This window comes from Vicugna pacos, chromosome 31, assembly GCF_048564905.1.
Source record: "Vicugna pacos chromosome 31, VicPac4, whole genome shotgun sequence".
Taxonomy (NCBI): Eukaryota; Metazoa; Chordata; class Mammalia; order Artiodactyla; family Camelidae; genus Vicugna; species Vicugna pacos.
The window spans coordinates 18,989,710-19,013,685 of record NC_133017.1 but is presented as its reverse complement, the minus strand read 5'-3'; the positions used below and the strand labels follow the sequence as shown (position 1 = coordinate 19,013,685).

At 41.1% G+C, this 23,976-nt stretch overlaps 1 protein-coding gene across 5 annotated transcripts in view; it reads left to right on the top strand.

Annotated features, from left to right (window-relative positions):
* The window catches only part of CDCA2 (cell division cycle associated 2), a 45,006-nt gene extending 29,672 nt beyond the window's left edge, over nucleotides 1–15,334 (top strand). For all 5 annotated transcript variants that reach the window (XM_072952678.1, XM_072952677.1, XM_031692529.2 and 2 more), the window contains 3 exons: nucleotides 769–906; nucleotides 11,557–11,731; nucleotides 14,081–15,334. In XM_072952678.1, coding sequence (XP_072808779.1) covers nucleotides 769–906; nucleotides 11,557–11,731; nucleotides 14,081–15,165 — 1,398 coding nt within the window. In that variant the 3' untranslated portion in view covers nucleotides 15,166–15,334. The remainder of the gene's footprint in view (nucleotides 1–768; nucleotides 907–11,556; nucleotides 11,732–14,080) is intronic.
* Nucleotides 15,335–23,976: the final 8,642 nt, after the last annotated feature.

The following is a 23,976-nucleotide window of genomic DNA, read 5'->3' as shown; positions in this document are numbered from 1 at the left end:
GTAACCCAGGGTAATGCTGTTTTCCTGATTTGACTTCAGTTAATTCTGTCAGAAGAAAAATACAATAAAACAAGATGCTTTCAGAATTTATGTTAATGTGGAAGGTAATATGTTTAGAAAGTTGACTTGGGATTTGTGGTTTTATGAATTCTACTGAAGTACAAAAGTGAAGAAAAGTAGCATGTAATTAGCAGCGCCAGAAAATGGCATAAATAGAACTTTTTAGAAAACTATTCAACTGTTTTCAGTAAGGGCATAACTCCTATCGAATGCATGTCTTTTGCTATTTTATTAAATTAGATGAAATTGGATTTTTGTCTACATAGCATCGCAGTGCATAAACATGCAATATCTGTTACAGGGTTTTTAGCTGATCTTGTTAGATGATAAACGCAGAAGTCAAATAACCTAACAGTTCATGGTTTTGCCCCCCATGACTCATCAGTAGTTAGCTGCTGAACTGTAGACGCTCAGTAAATATTTGATGAATGAACAAGACAACTAATTCTTAAGTTGTTTTTCTCTTCTATAAAATAATTGGACAGCGCATATGCTTCTGGGTCTGTGTTTGACCAGAAATTGTTACTTGCTGTTTCTTCCATTTGAGTATAAGTTGGTCAAGAGACTTCTAGTGGAATTTGTGAATTAAGTGGAAATGGGATGTAAAACGGTAGAAGCAGCAGGGGAGGGAGAGGGAGAGGAAGTGCAAGAGACATGAAACGTACCTGCCCGGTTTTACGGTATCCCTGCTTTAAATTTTCTTTATAGCAATTGATCAGTTTTTCAGAAGAGACTGTTTGCAACTTACTTAATACAGAAGCTCAGCCTCAGAAAGAAAAGAAAGTTACTAGAAGGAAGTCTCAAGAAAACAAACGCACAGACAGAGCGCCTCCTGAAAAGAACCAGGTGAGGGTGTGTTTAAAGGTGCAATAAAGGGTAGAAGTGGTGCCGGGACAACATGGAAACAAAACTGCTCCCCGTTAACACTGGACCAAGAGCATTCAGATCATCTGATGACAGCATAGAAAGGGCCATAAGAGATTGTATACGCAATTAGTAACTACCCGAGGGCCAGTTTTGCATTTTCTTCCTTGGGTTACGGGCACGCAGTGCAGTGAAGCATCGGCCTTCACGTTAAATGATTTTTGTGTTTAATCTAACCTAGTCTCACCCAGTTTGGGAATCCTCTGATTTCTTAGGGATGCGTATGCCATCTGCCACTTATTTGACTTTGCTACTGCCGGTGGTTGGCTGGACGACTTCCCCGTGTTGAAGAAAGAATTTAGAAACCAGCTCTGTCCTCCGCGCTCCGCGGCCGGCGCCGGCTCCGATGGTGTCACCGTCTGTATGGATAGCGGGTCGGGCGCCTTAACCCGGGTCCTGGTGCGCCTCCGCTTCCGTGAGCTGGCCCTTCCCCTGCCGTACCTTACTGCTTGTTGGTACCTAAGGCCTTCCCACTCTCATTAATATACGGTTATACGTCGCACTGTCCGACCCCAGCCTCCCGTCCATCCAGCCTTCTCACACCACCTTCCTTACTCGTTACCTCTACGAGTACTGTATTTACTCGAACTTTCAGCTGCCCTTTAGTGTCCTGTTTCCTTGTTCATCCTGAGCCACGAAAGCTGTTTTCAGCACTCCTGTCCGTGGCGTCAGGTCTTCATCCCTTTCATTCTGCTTCAGCCTTGGATTCGTGCAACCGTTACCCCATCTCCCATCCACCACGGCTGCTGCAGAGTCATTGTTTCACATGTTATTAGAAGTCGGGCCTCATTCTCCACCACTTTGCCCCATCACTTGAATTATTTTTCCAGGGCATTTAGCAACTTAGTGACTAAAATCCCGTGCGTCCTTTGAGTTCTTGGTCCTGCTGGTCATCTCCACAGCATTTACCGTAACTAAGAGCACTCCTGTGTGGTCTCTGTTAAAGGTTTATTTTCTCCCACTCGTTTCTAAACGTTTACATCACCCAGACTTCTACGCTTTGCCCTGCTAAACGACTTATTTCCTGTATGGCTTCATACGCAGCATGGTTGACGACTCCTGAATCTTTCCGAGCTGTAAGCATACGTTCAGCTACCTACCAGACGTCTTAAACCAGCCGGCAAGCACCACAAAAATCAACATTTCCCAAACTAAACGCATCCATTCCACCCCAACACACACCTGCCCAAAACAGTCCATTTCTCTCCTGCTCCACGAACCAGAAAGTATTACCTGGCTTGGTTTAAACACTGCACAGACATCCCCAAGTAGGCAACGCCAGGAGAAAACAGATGTTTTCCTGGTTCCATCTTTTCTGTAGGTCACACACTCGTTTGAAGGATCCCCTCGCTGAGAAAAAATACACATCCTTTCAAAATATGCATGCGTCTTACATTGCGACGTTAGAGATCGGGTTCCTGCATGCTTTAAAAACACGGTTACAGGGAGGGAAGGTACACCTGCTTCTTCACATCAGATCAATAGCCAGAAAGTTCAAGAAGGGCTGAGCATTTAGTTTTGCTCCAGCGCCTCCCAGGGCCCCAGTGAATCAGCATAACTGATGTGATGGAAGGAGCAGGCTTAGAGTAGCACTGAGAGGATGCAATGAGGAGGGGCGTCCAGCAACCGACTCAGCCCTCGATGAATTTCTGGAAGGCAAAGCAGACAGGCGGCATGTTGACAGACAAAAGAGGCGGAAGATTTACAGCCCAGAATGTGCCAGGAGGGAGCCAGCGAGGTGCTGAGAGCCAGCCTGCTCGTGGGAATCCCGAGAGACTCCACGCCCAGTGTCACCAGTGACCATGGGTGGTGGCAGTGGCAAGTGGCAGTGGAAAACAGATAAATTGAAGTCCTGTCTATAAAACAGCTTGCATCGGTCATTACCCCACCCTGAAGCTCAGGACAGGTGTCATCATCCAGGTTCAAATTCTGGCGTCAGGAGGGTCCTGCAGCCTTGACAGCCAGCTCTTCCCTAAAGCAAAGCCTGCAGTTGACATCCTCCACTCCACCCCACACTGCGCCTCCCGGTGTCCTGGTAGAATTTTCATACAGGAAAGAGACTCAGCTGGAAAGCAGGTGAGCAGTTTACCCAGTATCTTCTTAAGTAAGCATCAGACAACCGAGCAGAACCAAGAGTGTGAAGACCAATGTTAATAAGCTGAAAAACTGACCCCAGAGGGAGAGCTTATTCAGGAAATGGAGGAAAGCTTTATGAAAGTAAATATTCTGATAATACTCAGACTTCAGAAAACGTCGTCTGGGTAAAAGTAAGAAGGGGATGCTCTGAAAAAGGAGCAGAGATAGAAATGTTTCCAAAAACATATAAAAGTTTGTAGTTGGACTAAAGAATAAAGTTGAGGCAGGGCAAGAGGGACAGACAGAACCAGGAGGCATGGACCATTTTGTGAGACTTCATGGGAATCTCAGAAAGAATGAGAAAATAGAATGGAAGAAACGATCAAAGTTAAAGGAGAGGCTCTCTCAGAACAGAAGAAAGGAGTCTTCAAGTCAAAAGGCCCTCCTGAATGCCGAAGACAAAGGAAAAAGAGATGTCGATGTGAAATTGAGCAATAAGGGTAATGAGGAAAGTGGACTTTTCCGACCAGGAAGCAAGAATCAGGGGTACCCAGTTTAACAGCAGTCTGGACTCTGAAAGATAATTCAGCAGGACATTTAAAGCTTTGAAAGAAACTGAATTTCAGCCCAGTATTCTGCACGCAGCCAAGTTCAATTAGTGTGAAAGACATTCAGATACTCAGAGACTTTGAGTTTTTGGTGGTTTTTGTGTTTTTTTAATATTCCTGGAGGAGATACTCTAGCAGAATGAGGAAGCAAGCTTGAGAATTCAGGACACAGTGGGTCTAGTAATGCAGGAGAGCAGTGCAAGGGAAGTCTGATTAGAACTGTTCAGTCAGCCTAGAAGAGCAATCAGCCCAAATTTGAGCAGGAGGAGGAGGGTGCTCTGGGGACGGGGTCTCTGGAGGGAGAAATGAAAGACCTATGATGGAGCAAATGGGAGTTGTGCCATATAGGAAGAAAAAGAAAGGTAATTCTTTATTATTCCAAAGAAAAGTCTGTATGCAAGAGTTCAGAGTGAATTTGAAGCGAACTTTAAACTTAAGATTTTAAGCCTCAGTGGAGTGTAAGGAGAGTGTATTTTATAGCGTTGGGAACCACCTAAAGGGGGCGCCAGAGGAAAGGGGAGGAATAAGAGCTCTGTCCTTGGCAGAGCAATGAAAAATGTTCACACGGTTTTAATAATGTAAATGCTATCTCTTTTCAACCAAGGACAAAGCATTAATAGTGCAAACAGTCTAAATGTAGCAGGAGGTGAAAGGCGAAGGTAGTAACACTAACAATATGGTACTTATAATAAATTCAGGTTTGGGAGCCAGAAAAACTGTAAATCCTGGCTTGACCACTTCCAGCAGTGAAACAATGGTGAGATTCTTGAGTCCTCTGTTGGCACTTATTTTATAAGTTTACTGTGACTATTAAATGAATCTGAATGCATGTAAAAACGTTTAGAACAACGCCTAGTCATAGTGAGTACTGGGACTGTTTATCATCTTGCAGATTAGGGGTTCATGATTTTTTTTTTTTAAGTTGGCAAAAAGACATAGAACACAGGTAACCGATAGAAGAAGCAAAAGTAACAGGAGAGAGGAAGGTTTAAAGTGAGCAACATCTCAGTGTTCATGGCAAGGAGTTAACAGCGATCTACGCTGTACTGCAGGCTTGAAATTTGCTAAGAGAGTAGATTTCAAGCGCCCCCCCCGCCTCCCTCCCTGCACACACACACAGACAGTAACTGGTAACTGAGGCGATGGATGTGTTTATTAGCTTGACTGCGATAAGCATTTTATAATGTGTATATGTATTAAATCATCGTGTTGTGCACCTTAAATCATGTGAAACCTAAATAAATCCAATTTTTATTTGTCCATCATAGCCTCAGTAAAGCTGGAAAACTTTGAAAATAAAATTGCTACCTGGGAAGTAGCACTAGAACTCCTAAATGTGAATTCCTTTATAACCTAGAAATGGAAAATGTTTCCAAAATATGACAGAAAAATCAAAACCAGTGAGGTCAAAGATTGGTAAATTCTACTCTGTTTGACCCAAATAACGTGGAGCATGCACGGGGGAGAAAAACTCCCTAAGAAAACTTCAAAGGCAAAGGACAAACATGGAAAACAGTGTTTGCAATTCGTATTAAGAGCTCCAAGAGATGTTTTTGTTCACAAAATTGAAATGAAGTGATCCTTCAACATACGGAAAAATGTTCAGGCTTGCTCATCGTAATCAGAGAACTGCAAAACTAGCATTGCATCAAGATACCGTTTCTTACCATTTTTGATTAGCAAAACCCCAAAATTTGACAGCGCACTTGCTGGCGAGGCTGAGTAGACAGACACACAGGTCCAGTTTCTGGCAGATTCTGGCGTGCCTCCCTGTGGAGGGCAGTTTGGCAGTATCAAGCCAAAGTAAGTATTTTCCTTTACCTTTTGGCTCAGCAATCCCGTTTCTAGGAATCTATCACAAAGATCCAATGACAAAAATATGAAAAGGCATAGGTGCTAAGTTACTGATTGCAACACTCCAATGCGAGAGATGAACAAGCCAAATGCCCATCAGTATGAGGCTGGTAGAATAAACTGGTGTGTTCACAAAGTGAGTGCTCTGTAGCTGGAGAAATTAGTGAGGAAGCATTCCAAATACTGCTCTGCAGTAATGCCAGGACACATTTGCTGTTAAGTGAAAAAGACAAGTTGTAAACTGATGTATGTAGGGTGTACCCGTCATGAGATGCATTGTGTTCCCTCAGAATTCAGCAGCCCTGAACGCCTCCATCCCCAGTGTCTCAGGAGGTGACTAAATTTGGAGATGGGGCCTTTTCAGATGTGCTTAGGTTAAAATGAGGCCCTGAGGTGGTTCCTAACCCCAGTCCAATCTGCTTCGTGTCCTTATAAGAGGGAATTTGGACCCAAAGGAAGATACTGGGTGCGCACACAGAGAGAAGACCCTGTGAAGAGGCAGCAGCAGAGCGGCCATCTGTATACCAGGGAGCGAGGCCTCAGAGGAGAGCAGCCTCGTCAGCACCTTGACCTTGGCCTTCCAGCCTCCAGAATTGTGGGAAAATAAATTGTCACCCAGTCCATGGTATCTTGTTATGGCAGCAAATATGGCAAACTAATATATTACCATTTACCTAAGAAAACAGGGAACATTAAATAATATATGTATGTGTGTATATATATAAACACATACATGTTTAGAGTCTCAAACAACAACAAAAAAACATGGGAGAATGGCACAAAGAAAAACTGGTTTCCTGCAGGGAGAAGAGGGAATTGGAAGGAATGAAAGCTAGATTTCCTTGAATGTGTTTACTTGACTTTGAACCATGTAAATGTCCTTCATGACTATGAAACAGTTATAGCTCAGTTTAAAAAATGAAAAAGTGAAACAAATTAATCTAACTGTATATATCAAGTTAATGGCCTAACCTCAGAGTTTTTTCAAATTTTAAATTTGAAAATTCAAATGGAATATATTCTAAGGACAAAAATAACTACACAGAGAGCTTAAACAGTATGAAGCACACACGTTGATGGAAGAATTCAACCTAGAATGAAGGAAAAAAGCAGGGTTTTGTAGGGTTTTTTGGTTTGTTCTTTTACTATCATTAGGAATCAAGACTTCACTAGAGACAGGATGAACTTTGAAATCGGATTCAAAGCCTTGTTAGACTAAATTTGAATTGAAAATAACATGAACACGTGCTTTTTCCCATTTAAAATAATTTTCTGGCTCTGTCTGTTGATAAAGACGTAGAAGCACCGAGCATCCGTCCTACCTAGATGTCATCTCTACTGTTTCCACTAAAAGGGATCAGCATTACCTTTGTGAAATGGCTGCTTTCAGATTTACAGCAGCAAGTGTGGAAAAGGAGCCCAGGTCTGTCCCAGTGGGTGGGCGGGGCCGCCTGTGGGGCGACCGGGGCCCCATTAACAGACACAACCATTTCGAAGGGGCTTCTGCTGACCAGAGGTGGGACAGTGCGACCATCAGAGATAATGCCTGCAAGGGATTGAAACACAAACATCAAACATAAAAAAACACTTAAGTTCATCATAATTAAAAACTGACACAATGAAATTTAAAGGCCACCTTTGAAGCTGTCTAGGGCATCAACTTTTTCTTTGAAAACTGGAAAATAGTTTGAGCTCTGTTTCAGGTAAAGAAATAACTGATAAGGGGAAGTTCTTTATAGAAGAATTTCCACTAATAAGCACAAAAGATCTGCTCATGAGCGCTGTTGGATGTTAGGTAGAAACCGATGGGGGCCCAAAGGTGGATCAGACTGATCACCAGAGCCCACGGGTCATTCATAATGCCACACAAGGAGAGAATGTGGGCCTCCTGGTGCAATGGGGACACCTACAACCTTCCAAAAAAAAAAAAAAATCAAAGCTGAATCTAATCAAGCCTGGCTGTAATGACCAGTTGATAGGAAATACCGGGGGTGGAGGAACATGAAGACACATGATTGCAGTCACCTGTACCCAGAGTTTGGCTAATTCTGTGGGATAAATGCCTCAGTACATTCACCAAATAGATAGCAAGGGGGGAAATCATAGATCAGAGGCAATCTGTCAGCCGAATGGAATGTATGGATACCTTGTTGGGATCCTGATTTGAATAGTTGTGGGGAAAAAAAAAAACAATTAGGGACCAATAGGAGAAATCTGAAGTTTGAGGAAGTAAGGGGAAGTTGCTGTCTTTATGGTTTTTCTTGCATCTGAATTTTTATTTTGAGATCATTTTAGAGATGCATGCTGTTGTAAGAATTAGATCCCAGATGCCCTTTGCCCAGTTTCCCCCGGTGGTGACATCCTACAAAACCACTGCACAGTATCACAGTAGTGCAGTTTCAAAATACAGCCAAGGTGCAGGACACTTCCAGCGCCGCCAAGGTCTCTTCCCATTGTAACTATGTCCAGTACCCACTCCCACCCCCACCTTAGCCCCCCAGCAACCGCTAATCTGTCATCCATTTCTTTCATTTTGTCATTTCTTGAATGTTATGTAGATGGAATTTCACACAATGTAACCTTTTGGGACTGGCTTTTTTCATCAGCATCTTTCTCCAGAGATTTGTCCAGATCTGCGTGTATCAATAGTTAGCTCCTTCTGTTGCTGAGTGGTATTTGTCCTTGTTACAAAAAGAAAAAGGTGATCGTTTTGCAGTATATACATATAGCAAATCATCACGTTATATACCTTAAATATACTGCTGTTACATGTCAATTGTATCTCAAAGCTAGAAAATAAAACTCCATTGTAAAAGAGGGGAAAAAATCAACAATAAAATACACTGTCAGGTAATAAAATATTCCATTTTATTGTGGAAAAAAGAAACCCTTATCTCTTAGAGATACTGGAGGATTTTCAGATGAAATGATGTAATGTCTGGGATTTGCTTTAAAATAATCTGAGGGAAGGGGGTTATAAATGAATCATGATTTCTATCTGTTGGTAATTGTAGGAGCTAGTTGTCGGGTACCTGGGGTTCAAGAGACTTTTCTCTCTACTTTTGGGGTGTTTGAGAATTTCCATTATAAAAGGTTAAAAATACAGCCCCTTATTTGGGGAGATGAAGCCAGCTCCAAGAAGTAGAAACGGACCAGACAGTAAGTAAACGGCAGGGACAGGCAACTGCTTTTCACCTGAAGTTTTCCTGTTCAATTTGATGTGTTGCCACATAGATGAATTATTTTTAAGTAACTTTAAAGGTAAAACTTTAAATTGTTTAGAAAACAATCTAAACAAGATTTACATGTGCAAACAATACAAGAAGTAAGCATTTATTTTTTGATACATGGCCTCTTCACTCTATGAGGAGAAATACCGGTGCTTTTGGAGTAAAAAGATTCACTTTAGGCATGATGTCCTCAGTTGTCCTTTGCTCCAAATCATAAGCCAGTCTGATCATTTCTAGATCGCACGGCCTCCCTAGGATTCCAATCACATGTGGCTTCTCTTGTTTATTAAGTCTAAGCAAGGCTTTTTGTATTGGAGTAAATTCAGATTTTCATAAGATTCTAGCCTTTGCAGATGAAACCTTCTCATGGCTAAGAGAAGCATCACTAAACGTATTTTTATGACAGACCACGGGTGCATTCATCTTTAATTTTTGGGGGGGGCTGGTGTCCTTCTATTGGCCCAAGACCCAGAAAAATCAGTATTTCATCATGTTTAGTCTTTCATCATGTTTAGCAAATTTTACCAAGTTTAACTGGACTGTTCTCTCACATTTGTTCATTCATTTATGTTTGTTAAGAGACCACTCAGTGCCTGGCACGGTTGCAGGTGCTGGAGACATTTTATATAAACAAAGATTTCCAAAATCTTGTGAAAGGGGGATTTACCTTACCTATGACTCAGAAACTGTTCCAGACGTTATGACCTGATGATGTTGACCACAGTGTATTAACTGCCCTAGTGAGGCCTATGTCACACAGTAATACTAAGAGCACAGTTTAATATTAAAAATATTTCCCCTATGTCAGTTCTCAAAGTAGTAGAAAGGAATTTAAAAGAAAAAGAATAGCTAACACATAGCCCTTACTATGGGTCAGGCCATACTATAACCATTTCACATGTTTCACAGCTTTCTGTGATGTGTGTCATTATGGTTCCCATTTTGCAGATGAGAAGAATGAGGTACGGAGAGGTGAAGTAACTTGCCAAAAGTTACGAGATGCTAAGTGGCAGAGTTAGGATTTGAACCGAAGGCGGCTTGCACGAGGCCAGATATTTCTCTTGCATTTTATCCGTGGAGCCCAAGTGAAGATTTTTCTCTTAGCTTCCACAGCCAATGGCCAAGCTGTTTTCCCAAACTGTTCCCTGGATGTCAACAGATATTCCATGCAAGAAAAAAGTTTCTTGGAAAAATATTTAACCCAGCATTTTTCGAATGTACATGGAGATTATTTATACTGAGGACTTCTTAGAGAATTTAACGTTAAATATATACTGCAAATCACCAGGAGGGACATTTATCTTGCCCGGGGTTCTAAAGTTATTTTTCCCTGGAATGTCTTCTCTTGTTTTGTGTTCACAGGGCATCTATAGATATCTCAAGGAGCATGTGGTTCTGTGCCATTTCTGGGCTTTGAATACCATCCCCCATTAGTCTCTCTGCTGTCACCCAAGCGATCTTTCTTAAGTGGAAACTCAAGGCAGTCACTCTAATCACCACGTGCTCAGCCCTCAGTGCTTTCAGGCTCACGCTCATTGCACGGATGGGCCCCGCCTGCTCTGGTGGCCTCACCTGCCGCTTCTCCGTGGGCCCACCGACCACATCCGCCAAACACAGCTCTTCCTCTGGGCTCCACTCAGCTCTTCCTTCCAGCTGTTACGTGTGGCCTTCTCTTTTCTCTGAAAAGCCCTTCTGTGCCACTCCTGTGATCAAGCAAACAGTTCCCACTTGTCTGAGATTTGACTTAGACGGTCCATTTCCTGTGGAGCCTGTCTTGGAAACCTCCCGTCGGCCAGGTCTGCGTCCTCAGTCCGCGTGGAGTCTGTCCTGCTCTTGTCTGTATCACAGTTACTTGCTGTCAGGCTGAGAGCTCCCCCGGGGCCACATCTTGTTTGTTTTTCTATCTCTTCTTACCCAGAAAATTATTACCTGCACATAGCGGTTTCTCAATAAATGTTTGAATGAATGCCATTTTCCAGACGCCGTGGTTGTTAACAACCTGTTCCTTATATTGACCTAAACTCTGGCTCCTTCCAAAACTGCCACGTTAAATGTATTTCATTCTTTTGCTCACAACAATCTTATTTCAATAGAGTGTTTGAGTTTCCCTCAAGTCTTTTCCACATGAAAAAATCTTTTTAACGTAGAACATTAGTGCTTGCTTACTGATACGAGGTCGGAATTGAATTTAATGCTGCACTGCAGATATTTTTCGAGCAGTTTTAATTTTTATAGAAATCCACATGTTTTGCATCAGTTATTATCAAACCTCTGTCCCTCATTTTCTACTTGTGCTCGTTGACTTCCACCTGATTTCGACCTTTTCAGTTTAATTGTGGTTCAATTACCTGCCGTGTGAAGCAGCTTTGGGTCATCTTCAAACTTTATGTACACACCTGTTTCTTCATCCAGATCTCTGAACAGAAAACAGTCTCCTATAGTTCCCAGTAGGTTACTCATTCTAGGTTGGTCCTGAGTCATTCTAACCACATTCTAGTTACAAATATCTCCTCTCTTAAGTCTGTCCAGTTCTGTAGTGTCTAATCTGGTTTTCAGCCACCCACAACTCATTTTGGCAGATGCTTTGGGGAACTAAAGAGCGTTACAGTTTGTCAGTTGAATTCTGCTTCATATTTTATTTGAGCTGGTGCAAGCTACGTAGCCCCTTACCCCTGACTCAAATTTCTAAAATTTTAAATGGAATAACTTAAGGGCTTCTTTTGTAAAAAAAATTAGTTCAAGGGTCGAAACTGTACATGATGCTACGTTGTTCCCAGTTACAGTGTTCTGATACGTTTTCTCAGGTTTTAAAAAGCTGCCGAAAGAAGAAAGCAAAGGGAAAGAAAAAGAGTGTTCAGAAGTCTTTATACGGGGAGAGAGACATTGCTTCTAAGAAGCCGCTTCTGAGCCCTATTCCTGAGCTGCCCGAGGTCTCTGAGGTGGCGCCATCCATGCCCAGCGTCTGGAGGATGTGCTCAGGTAGCTTGTCCTTTTTCTGTTGTCACCATTGCATCTTTTTTCCTTCTTTGTTGCTAATTCACTTTCTTTTTGCCCTTTTTATCCTTCGCTGCGTAAAGAGTACGTAAATTAAAAATATTACCATGAGAATTGAAGAGGCAGACGTTTATAACTGCAATCACCTAGACTCTTTTCAGAATCTGATGGACGCCCCAGATCCTCCCCCCAGAAAAACGCAGACACAAAATATTGCATATAATTTTAAGAGAAAGAATTCCCTCTCATCCTGTTTTCCTTTTGCTTTTTAAAGCATTTAATTAAAGTAAAATGAATTCTGTTTGGTGGCGTAGCCCATCACGAAAAACAAACAAGGCGGTGGCTCGTGATAGATGTCTTGTCTGTGAACTAAGAGTGAAAATTGAACAGCTTGCCCCGTGATGTTTCAGGAGAGCTGGCGCTGCCAAGCACCTTCTAGAAATAAGTTATAAATTGAACTTGATTACTTTGAAAAATTTTGTTTAAAAGGAAGATTAAGTCTGTTGAGATCCTGATTAGATTAAGAATTGGATTGGAGTTGCATCTGGTGTGTAATGCTTGCGTTTAAAGTGACTAAATCATACTGAAAAGATTGCATATGTGTTCACTTGGTGTGTGGATTTTACATGGAATCGTTTTTAAGATAGCTGCCTTTGTCAGTCATCAGATATTCATAGCCTGAGTCCCATTTGCAACATTCGGTACAGGACTTATAACATTTTCAGGGATGAATATGGGACGTGCCATTATAGACGCTTGGCTCCTGCTGACTTCTTAATTTCTGGAAAGCCCAAAAGTTTAAACAAACACAACCGCAGACATACACGCGCTGTTCCGGCCCCTGGGCACCAGCAGGGCAGTGCTGTGCTGCCCCAGCCTCTTCACGTGCTCCGTCTTGGGACAGGGGGTTGGCCACCCCACCTCTTGTTCATCCAGCCTAATGTTGCTTGTCCTTTAAGGTTTAGCTGTGCCGGCTGCCTTTCCAGAAAATTCTTTGTTCACGTTACACCTTTACCACCTGGTTTATAACAATCTGTCTGCCTCCCTCCCCTGCAAGTTGCAGTTTCCTTGAGATTAGAATCTAAGTCTTATTTTCATTATATCTCCAGCTCCTAAGAGGCACTTCTCCAGAGATTTTGAACAATGACTGTTAGTGTGTATTTCCCATCTTGCATCTTACTAATAAGAGAAGTTCTTTTTTTAAATCTATAATGAATGGTTTCATCTGCTACAAAGGTTTAAAGCCTTTCCCTCCTTCCCTCCCTTCCTTTCTCCCCCATCTGTCTCCCCGACCTTTCTTTTCTAGCATGTTAATTTCATGAACAATACACAAATATCAATTTTTTAAAGTTGTGTAAAGAGCCCTGCTTGGAGGGGCCCCTACCCTCTGTTAATTTCTAGCTTTGTAAGACATGATTTTAAGTCCTAAATCAGGGAGATGTATATATATATATTCAAATTGAAACATTGTTTTTTAGATTTTTGGCTCAGCTTATGTTTTATCTTCCAATTTTGATTTTGTTTAAAACGCTTTTTATACACATTTGACAGGCCAATTAAAAACTTTATTACCTGAGATAATCAGAGAGATGGCTTCTCCTAACAGTACTGAGGTTTAGTGCTCCCAAAGCCTGAACGCACCTAGGCTGTGTTACGTGACTTAAAAACCTTGATGTTTTGGTCTTCGGGGGTGTGACAGTGCCAGAAACATGTGACAGGTGCCATGTGACGTGTCTTCCTGGGGGACAAATCATAGAGACAGACATGGAAGGGGGAGATTTTCAGAATATTGAAAGAAACTGGGCTCTTTGAGAGTACCATGCAGTTTGTTAATTTTTAACGTAAGGCATAAGACCTGAGCGTCTTCAGAAGGACCCCTTTAACTAAGTCCTCAAATACCCCAGAATTCCAGGTTTCCTCCCTTCTATTTCAGGGGAAACATTGGTAGAAAAGTTCGAGAAGCACGATGTTGCCCATTTTCTGTCGTTCATTCTCAGGGAAATGGGCAATGTGACTGCCTGGTGCTAATTGACCTTGTAGTGTGGGAAGCACGTTAGGACAGAGGAAGCAATTTCAGATACAGTTCTCACTTTCATGGTCTCGGGCGATGCACTTTACTAGTTCATGCATTCAGGGTGTATTTTCCTAACCTGTGGGCTGAGGAAGAACTAGAAAAGAACGGTGACACATGGGGCAGGCGCCGAGTAACGCTCGTGGGGCTTGTGACTTTCTGAAAGCTTAGCGCACGGGATGCAGTAGGCACCTGTCTGATTTGTTAAGTTTCTTTCCACTGTTAATTTTTAATTAGATTTAAACTTACTTACATGCCCATAGATGATTTCATCTCAAACGGTGAACTTGAAGATGTGAAGCTCCCTAAGGAAAAGAATCTCTTGCCTCAGAAGCCAGATGTGCAGTTGATTCCAGGCTGTAATAAATACGATGTGTCTGGATTCGGCAGCCCTTACACGAGAAGTTCCTTGTCACTGACTAATGCTGCTTTTGAGCAAGATTCAAATGTACATCCTACAGAAATTCATGGGAACAGATCAGGTAACCCATCACCTGATTTTGCCCTCCAGTCCCAAGAACCTTCTGCTGCTGGTCAAAATGTGGAAAACCTTTTTGAAATCTTTAAAATTTCAGAAGATGTAAACGTCAAGTGTGAAAGCCGGGACGGCTCCTTGGTCATCCCAGAAGGCAGACCCCCGGCGAAGCGTTTCACCCCCGGCTCACTGAAGGCACGCGGTTGTTCAGAAGCCGTCTCCACTGGCGGTGTGGAAGCAAGCAAAGCCCCGGGCGAGGATCTGGGAAGAAACTCCAGAGAGGGCGGCAGTGGTGTGAGTTCCAGAGAGAGGAGATACAGAAGTCCCTCCATGTGTTGTTCTGATGGGCAAAGTGTACCCTTGGAAAACCAGCCTTCCTACGGCGTGAGCGGCTCTGTAGAAATGAGTTTAGAAGATTCCGACCTGTATAAAGATTTATCTGATGCCATCGAGCAAGCCTTTCAGCGGACAGAGAGTGAAACCAAAGTGAGACGCAGCACAAGGCTGCAGAAAGGTCTGGAAAGTGAAGGGCTGGTGTGGGTTTCGCTGCCATGTCCTCCCACGTCCTGGCCGTCCCAGAAAACCAAAAGGAGGACAGTCGGCACACTGGGCAGCAGAGGACCTGAAAGCGAGCCCTCCGGACAAAACCCACGCGGGCCGCCCTTCGCATCACGTGAAGACCACCGCGAGGGCCTCGCTGCTGCTGCTGCTCCCAGCTTACCCCGGGGGAGGAGGAAGAGCTTCTGTACCTCTGCGCTTGCCGACGTGAGAGACACCACCCGGTCAAAAGGCCACAGAAGAACCTTTCTCAACCAGGAGGGAGAGGAAGCTCTCCAGGTGACTTCGACAGAACCGGACGCATCAGAGAACTAAAGCATGACGTCTGCTCCAGAACATCTCCTGCAGAGCATCTCCTGCAGAACATTTGGCAAGAGAGGTGACCAGCCATGCCTAAAGGATTCCTTCATCCCAGTTCCCATCCTTTGTTCAACTTCAGTGTTTTAAAAGTTTCAAATAAATAAAATCATTTGAGTTGAACCCACTTGTAAATAGAAATAAGTGAATTTCTTCATCATTCAAAAAGAAAGCATTCTCTTAAATATGTTCTCCCCCCAAATGATAACTGCTTAATTGGTATTCTGTTAAAGACCCAACAGGATGTCTCAAGTTTTATTTTGTGTTAATATATATTTACCACCGGAAGTTTAGAATACCTGTTGTTTAAAAAAAAAATCTTTTAGAATTAACTGGTTACATCTGTATGAGAAGAGACTTTTTTGTCTTTTTTTAGAATAAATTGATAGAGTCAATGTAACTATGAAAACTGAAGGTAATACAAGGTTGAAAACTGTTAAAGTGTGATGAGGTGTGTTTTTATGTTAAAATACAGACAAAAAAACTGGTTAAAAATTTTAACAATTAAGAAAGATGGAAATGGTAAAACATGTTTTCCTTTTGCGTTAAAGTTAAAAGAAGCTTTAGTGACTTGCTTTACCGATCTCATAGAAAATTTTTATTTTAATAGATCAAAATTAAATCTTAAACATGGAATTCTGAAAAAATTCTTTCAGTAATCAGAATATTGCAAATCTCTCATTATAAAATGAACATATAATTTATAAATAACTAATAGGAAAGCATTTTGACCTTTAAACAAGGCTCTTGCGTGCTTTGTGGGGTGAAAGGTGCGAGATTGGTTTTTGGGGAAAATTTAAGCAGTTTCGTTGAAGACACATCTCCCAGATTATTCATATTAGTCACAGGTAATTTGGGATTGAATTCATAGTTCTCCATTAAAAAAATTTTTTTTAAATTCAGAAACTCACTTAAAGGGCCCTAAAAAATTGGTTTGCTCGCATGAAGCATGGTGGTAGGTCTCTCGTGGCATTTTTCCAGACTTCCTAACTTTTTCTTTCATAATATCAAGTACCATTACTTGTCTTGGGTTTTCCAGTTAAGCTTCAGCAATATATCCTGTCACTGTTTCGGTGACAGCAGTTTGAAAATCTAAATTGCTATAGATCTGGAATTTGTGAATGCGCATAAATCTTTGTATCATTAAACCATTGTCTTTGAAATCCTTTAAATCATTAAACTCTCCCTCTCCAGGACAGCAGAAACATGTTAACAAATAGGGCTCTCTATAAATAACACAACAGGGAAGAAAGCTCCTGCTGAGCTCCCATTTCCCCCGCCTCAGATAGAGACTATTTGTTACCTTCTTGGCACCAATAGGTCTGGAACTCCTGCTGCTAAAGACTAATGTATTTTACATTAACACTCAAAGTGATCCCCAATTTCTTCTGCCAAAGGGTGGATTGTTTAAAAAATTCTTTTATCTTTACACGTAAATTATTTATGGACTTTTTTTGTCCATTTCTAGTTTGGTGGGGTTGGCAAATGTCTTACCCACTGAAAACAAACCAAAAACAAAACCAAAAAAGAATTAACTTCTTAGGAAGCTTTTGGTTTGGGTCATTTGCAAAGAAAAGAAAAAAAGAACTTTCAGAAACATACAATGTTGAAGGGTTTTGTCTGTTAAAAAAAAATTTGTTTTCTGTTGCTTAACATTGTTAAACGTGTTAAATTGTTATTTTCTCCCCCTTTTTACTGTATGGTGTATGATCTGCACTGTATTTGAATTTTCAGAATTTCACATGCTTTGTTTTATTTCATGCTAATGAGGATGAAGGAAAGATTTTGGTCTGTGATTTTGGGTTGTGATTTTCTTGGCTTGATTTTTCAGATGTAAAAATTGTTCTCATTTTCTAGCCCCTGCAGTTAAAAATATAAACATACTTTACAAGTTCTGTGTGTTTCAGACTATTTCCTGATGAATATTTTGTTGCTGTCTGTAAACAACAAATAGGCTGTTTTCCTAAAAAGAACAAGTTTGAGAAATCAAAACAACTTGGAGGTAATTTTATCCACCGTTTCATTTGTATCATAAACTTTGTGAAAAGTTAATAGTTTCTGTATTTGATCATGCTTGCTTGTTTTTGCTTCTTTTCACTGATGTTTAAATCCAAAACTTGCTGTATCCTTTTTACCGCAGTAACCTTTGACGTTCTGCCCTAGGATGTCTGCTCCTTGTCCTGCAGATTCTCGTTTGTTCCAGAAGGTGGCAGCATGACATCTGAAGTTCTTCATCCTGCGTGCACCACCTCAAACCAGGGCAGCTGGCTCTTCGTTGTTGCTATGGGTGCGCCCCTTAACTTTTATTTTCACTCATTTTTATTACAAAAGTAATATGTATCATTGAAAAAAATAAAAGAACCGTACCAAATCGAAAACCCTTCCTCCACCAAACGCCAGCATCCTGCAGCCGATGTCAACACCGTTAACGGCCAGCAAACCTCTTCCAGACCCTTCACTGGTGTAAACACGAATATAGGTTTTGATTTCTAGCGGGGTCGCTGTATGTGCCATCTTGTGATGTAAAATTTTATTCAACGAAATAATACCGTGTTAACATCCTCAGCGTTGCTCTGGAGAGCCCTGGTGCTGCTTCAGTCTTTGTGAGCCCTGCACAGAATTATGTACGTTGGGTATGCCATGGAGTTAGCCATCTCCTTACCAATGGATGCTCATTGTCACCAGTTCTTTGTTCTTGAAAATCAGGCCACACTGGGCTTGTGTGAACATGTAAGATAAATTCCTTGCAATTAAATGGTTACTAAGTTCTTTTCTCTAGGTCTTACCTGGCAAAGTCCCTTTATAAAGACTTTGGCTTCCTCACCTTCTTTCTGTCTGTCGCGTTCTCCCCTGGCACTTTATGCCACGATGCTTCCATTTTCTCTCGCTGCCCGGAGCGCCTCAGCTGTAGAAGTGAGGGTGAGACTCGGATCTGGCGTAACACGGAGGAGATGGTGGAGAATGCCTGATTGGTGCTTTATGTTGAAAAAGCTTTTCTCTTTTTTTCTTTTCCTTTTTAAAGTCAGGTTTATGGTGGTGTGTTCACCTACAGTAAAGTTTACCCTTTTTTGAATTTTGGCAAATTTATACCGTCAGGTAACCACGACCACAGTCAAGTAATAGAACATTCCCGTCACCCCAAAGGTGTTCCCTCCTGCCTCTTTGCAGAAGTCCCCTGTCCCCCAGCCCCAGCCCCTTGCAATCATCTCATTTCTATCCCTGCCGTTTCACCTTTTATGTCATATAATGTCACATAAACGGGATCATACAGTATGTGTCCTTTTGTATCTGCCTTTTTAAACAGAAATGCTTTTGAGATTCATCCATGTCCCATGTTAAAGTAGTTGCTTCCTGTTTATTGCCAAGTCATTTTCCGTTTTATGGTTGTACCACAGTTTATCCACTCACCAGTTGATGGATTTGGGGATTGTATCTATTTTTGGCTATTAAAAATAAAGCTGCTATAAACATTCACACATGGATCTTTTTTATAGATGCATGTTTTCATTTGTCTTGGGTAAATACCTTGAAGTGGGACTCCTAGGACATATGGCTGGAGTATGACTAGCTTTTGAAGAAACCGCCAAGCTTTTCCATGGCAGCTGCACCATTTTGCATCCTCACCTGCAACACATTGTTTCAGTTGTTCCACATTCTCACCATCATGAGCTGTTGTCAGCCTTGTTCGCTGCAAGCATGCTAGTCAGTGTGCAGTGGTCTCCCATTGTGGTTTTGATGTTTATTTCCCTAATGACTCGTCGACGCGGAACACCTATTTTTCCCCTGTACGTATTTGCCATGCTTCTAGCCTCTTTATCGAAGTCTCTGTTCAAACCTCTTGCCCGTGTCTTCTTTTGTTGTTATTGTTGTCTTGTTACTGGGTTGAAAGGGTTCTGGGTATACTTGGATACAGTCCTTTTTTGGACATGTATCTTGCAAACATTTCTTCCCAATCTGTGGCTTGTCTTTTTTACTTTCTTAGCAGTGTCCTTTGAAAAGCCAATTTTCATTTTGATGTAATCTAGTTTGTCATTGTTTTTCTTTAATGGTTCATAGTTTTGTGTCCTAAGAAATCTTTGACTAACTTAGGGTACTAGGATTTTCTCCTAGGTTTTCTTCGAAAAGTTTTCAAGTTTCAGCTCTCAGATGTGAGATCCACTTTGGGTTCATTTTTATATAATGTGTAAGACGAGGGTGTTGTTTTTCTTAATGGAAATCATTCAGCACCATTTGTTGAAAAGATTATACATTCCTTATTGAGTTACAATGGCACCTCTGTTGAAATCAGTTGACTTCATTCGTGTAGGTCTATTTTGGGGCTTTATTCTGTTTCATTGATCTATATGTCTGTTCTTAAACCAACATCACACCATCTTGATTACGATAAGAAAGCTTTCCCCCCACTTACTGTGAATATGATAGTTTTTGTTTAAAATTCTTTTTGTGAAAGAGGAGGCCAGTAGAAGCAAAACATTGACCAACCAATTCTACGTGGAACCTACAATTATACCCAGAGCTGCATTATCATTTACGGGAAAAAGTCAGCAATGATAAGCTATCAGAAACATGGGAAGGAAGCCAGCTTTCATGAGGTACCTATACAGTCAGCCCCATCCTCTTGTAAAAGCCTTTGCTAGAGTTTGATTTTAATATTGTCACCCCGAGACACTGTAAAATTTAGTCATTAAGAAAGAATTCTCTTCTTCAACACTGTACGATATACATCAGTAAGAAAATGGGATGAGTTAAAATAAGGATCAAAATTAAGTCTGTAAAAAGCGAATGTCTGATTCATTTCTTCGAAGTCTTTTATTATAGTTTGGTTTAGTATAAAAATTGTCATTAACCTTACTTGGAAAGTAGCCTGAGCATTTGAGAATGATTTCTTAACACGGGAAAACTTCCCTGCATCAGGTCATCCCAGGTGAGCAGACTGTCGATTTATTAATACACATGTGCCAGGCATTAATTTCTAAACGTGATCACTGCCTTCAAGATGCTCAGTGTTCTCTAACGGGAGCAAAATTACCATAGAGGGTAAGATTATGAAGCCGTGCTCCGGACCTCTCAGCCCTCGAAGTGGCACCAACTTCCAGATCAGGTAAATTTGTTTTGTTTCTTTCTGGAAGAAGTGATGCTTGAACAAAGTTCATTCATCGGGGTTGCAGGGAAATGCAGATCCAAATGAACCGTTCTATTCCAAATGTCCTTTCCTTATTATGTACTGAGACCAGGCAATGTAATTACATTGGCTTCATCTCATACACATTTTTAACGCATTTTTCTTCCCCATATATTCTAAGCTATGAATACACCTGGGTAAAGCATGGATTCAAAACAAGACGAGAGATTGTGAATTGTGTGTAAGAAAATTGTAAAGAAATCCCTCTCCTTCGATGTGTGAGTATTTCTGTCTTTTCTACTGTCAGTTTCTTGGTAGTATGTCTGGAGGGTTGACTCTGGACTTGGACTCCTAGATCGAGTGAGCCGACAAGGGGATGAAATTAAATAACTGCACAGACAAAAAGACAGTGCAGTGTTTTGGTCTTAGATTTACCTGAAGATTCTTAGAGCTTTGACTTGGCCTGGACGGGCTAACTACTATGGCCTAGCAATTCTGAGTTTGTATGACGTGGCGCTGGTGTGTTCAGTTTTGTACAGTCTTTGATGCGTTTCCGTTTTTTTTATGAAATCGTGATACAGGCTACAAGTAACATAATAGCTTTAGTGAGAAGATGAGTAATTACTGCCATTCTCCAGATACATATTTTTGTCCCACATCTTTAACCAAGATCATACTTAGCCTGGCTATGACCTTAATTTTTAAGATTTATTAGAAAGCTTTCTGGAAATTTTTAGGATATTGGGAAGCAAGTATTTTCTGGAACTGCTTCTATTTTTTGATACTTTAAGCATTATATCACTTATATGAAAAGGGAAAATAAATGAGCATGCACATTAAAGAAAAAAATATATAGAAGTTTGCATTTTCTAACAGATAGGTTGGGATTTCCAAAATTTCCAACGGCCGGTTAGAGAGCAGCCTTTCTTAAATCTTCCTTTTTCTCATTTGTCCACGGCACACGCGTTGTCTGACTACACGGTTTAATTTAATTCTCTGTGATAAAAGCGGTCTGCAGGGGAGCAAACAGCTGGCTTTGGGGTTTTAGCTGTCATTCAAGAAAAATTCAAATTTCATAATTGCGTTTTAAGTTCCAGATTTCTAACTGTATTTGTGTGTGAGTTTTTAAGCTCTGAAATGTAAAGATAGATATTATATTTATTTACATCTAATAATTTCTTTATTCTCACAACTTTATTCACCCACATACAATTTGCTTTAAAAAAAAAATTCTTTCACTTTGGTAGTGTTTTGAAGCGTCAAGTGTAAGTGGTCTGTTAGTGGCATTTTAATTTTGGCCATTTAAAAAGAAGCTGCATTTCCTGTGTCTGATGTCCTGGGTGTTTTGCTGGGAAACACAAAATAATGTCCACTTTTTCTCTATTTTGACATATCAGATAGCTGCTAAGTAGCGTCAGGTGTTTGCAAAACTAGAGTCTTCCAAATGTACGGTCCAAAGAGTGAAATAACTTTTTTGGAGTATAAATTGGGTGTCAAACAGTTGAAACTTCATAGAGAAAGTGAGTAAAAAGATTTTTTTTTTTTGGTTCAAGTTAGTGTAGTTCAGATGCCAAGAGTTTGGATGTCAAGTGTGCGATTTTACGCCTCACATTCAAACGCATACAGTGGGTTCATTTTCTAATTGTTCATAACAGAGCAATAACCCAACGTGACCAGTCTTTTCTTATTTGAAGTGTACATGGGGAATGAAGATTTCAGAAGTATTCCCTACCTCAAACCTGAAAAACCTGGTGTTAGTCTTGGGTGATTTCCAGTGACCCTGTGACTCCCTTCTTCCTGCCCCCTGTGTAGCTTTGGAACTGGGCAGCCATTTTTGTTTTTGGAAGGGAAAGGAGACAGATATAATGAATGGCTTTTATTGTGCAATATTTCAAACTCTCTTGAATGCATTCGAATGGGATGGAAACTGTTCTGCCCAATGTCATAGCCAAAACAAACAAAACATATTCCCTCAACCTGGATGTGTGTTTCTCTCAAACTGGCAGTAGTTAGAGCTCAGCTCTCAAACAAGAATTTGCTTTGACAATTTTTAGCCCTTGTTTGACTGACTATTAGGATAGGTCACAGCCAAAGCAAATACTGTGGGGAAAAATTAATACGCATATTTACAGCTTGCAGGTGGCATCTATTCTTAAACGTTAGATATTTGTCTTAAATTGCTTTTGTGGTAATGCTTTTAAATGGACTACTTTTTGGCTAATATTTTTAAAATGAACTCTTCGATAATAGTAGCTGCTAATGTAAATAAATTCTACAGCAGTCCCTGAAGAGTGATAAATGCTTGAATTTAAGTATTTAAACATTTAGAAAGGCCACTAAGAATCTGAGAATTCTAGGAATATCAGACCCAGCAAATATGCAATAAAACTCCCTTGATGGTAGCCTTGTGTGGCCCCCAGAGAATCCACTCTAGTGAGTATCAATGACTCCTTTATGAGGATGCCTCCAACACTTTACTGACTCCAGCCGCCCCCACTTAGGTTGTTAAGTATTCCCACCCTTTGGTTCTGTGGGGAGAATTATTCTCCACAATCAGGATAATTCATTTTGTAATGCACCATTGTGCTTCATGACCCTGGCAAAATATATTTTTCATTAGTCACAATCATAACTTTAAATTTACGGTCACCTATGACCAACAGGCTCTTGGTTTGTGCCTTAACCAAGAAATACTGGCCACATAAATTGGGAAGCCAGGCAATCTGCCTCTCAACATGGAAGTGCAGACTTCAAGCCACCTTTTAGGTCCTCCCTTGGAAAACATAACGTTCTAAATTTCACGGGTGCTTTGTTGAACAACATCAGACATCTGGGTGAATGGAAATAAGCCATTGGATCATTTCATTGGCCGTTAACTTTTCATATAATAAACGCTACAGATAAAACACTGCCTGCATCTTGCATTTTAGTTAGAAACATTGCACACTGACGCAAAGATTTCCACTTCCCAAGCTCTGCAAAGTCCGATTGCATTCCTATCAACTGGTGAGCCTGGCATGTTCTGGACGTGTAAATCATTTTAAGGAGCGGGCACTTAGGTTTTGCACTCTGAGTGGATGGTGGGAAGTGGCAAGGCCTGCATGAGCTGGTAAGTGGGTGTTACTGAGGTCCACGGCTCTCAGGCTGTCAAGGGGCAAACGTGAGTGTAAGATTCCAATGGGGAGGGGAGGGGGGCAGAATACAAACTTCTTGGGAAAAAAGCAGGCTCTTATTTTTCAGTCTTAGATGTTGTTTTAAGCTCTTAGTATTTGAACTTAAATGTGGGAGATACATGGGTTTCTTTCATGGGGTAGGGTAGGAATAATTGGATATTCTGGTTTATCCAAATTCTGCTCTTTTTTTTTTTAACCCTGTGAGTGCTGAAGTTTTTTTTTTTACCTAAATACACTTATTTTTATATTTAAAAGTAACATACCTCCCCCAAACAAATTGGAGCCTCTTAATTTCCACTGAGGCTGCCTTTCCCCTCCAATAAAAACAGACAACCCAGCTTTCCTTTAAATAGGTAACCGAGGCCCACCGACTTATACTCATAACCCTTAATCTAGGCTTGGACTAGTTTTTTAGTTTGTTTGTTTTCACAAGCCCCTCTAGGCAAAACGTACAACACACCCTTCTAAGGTACC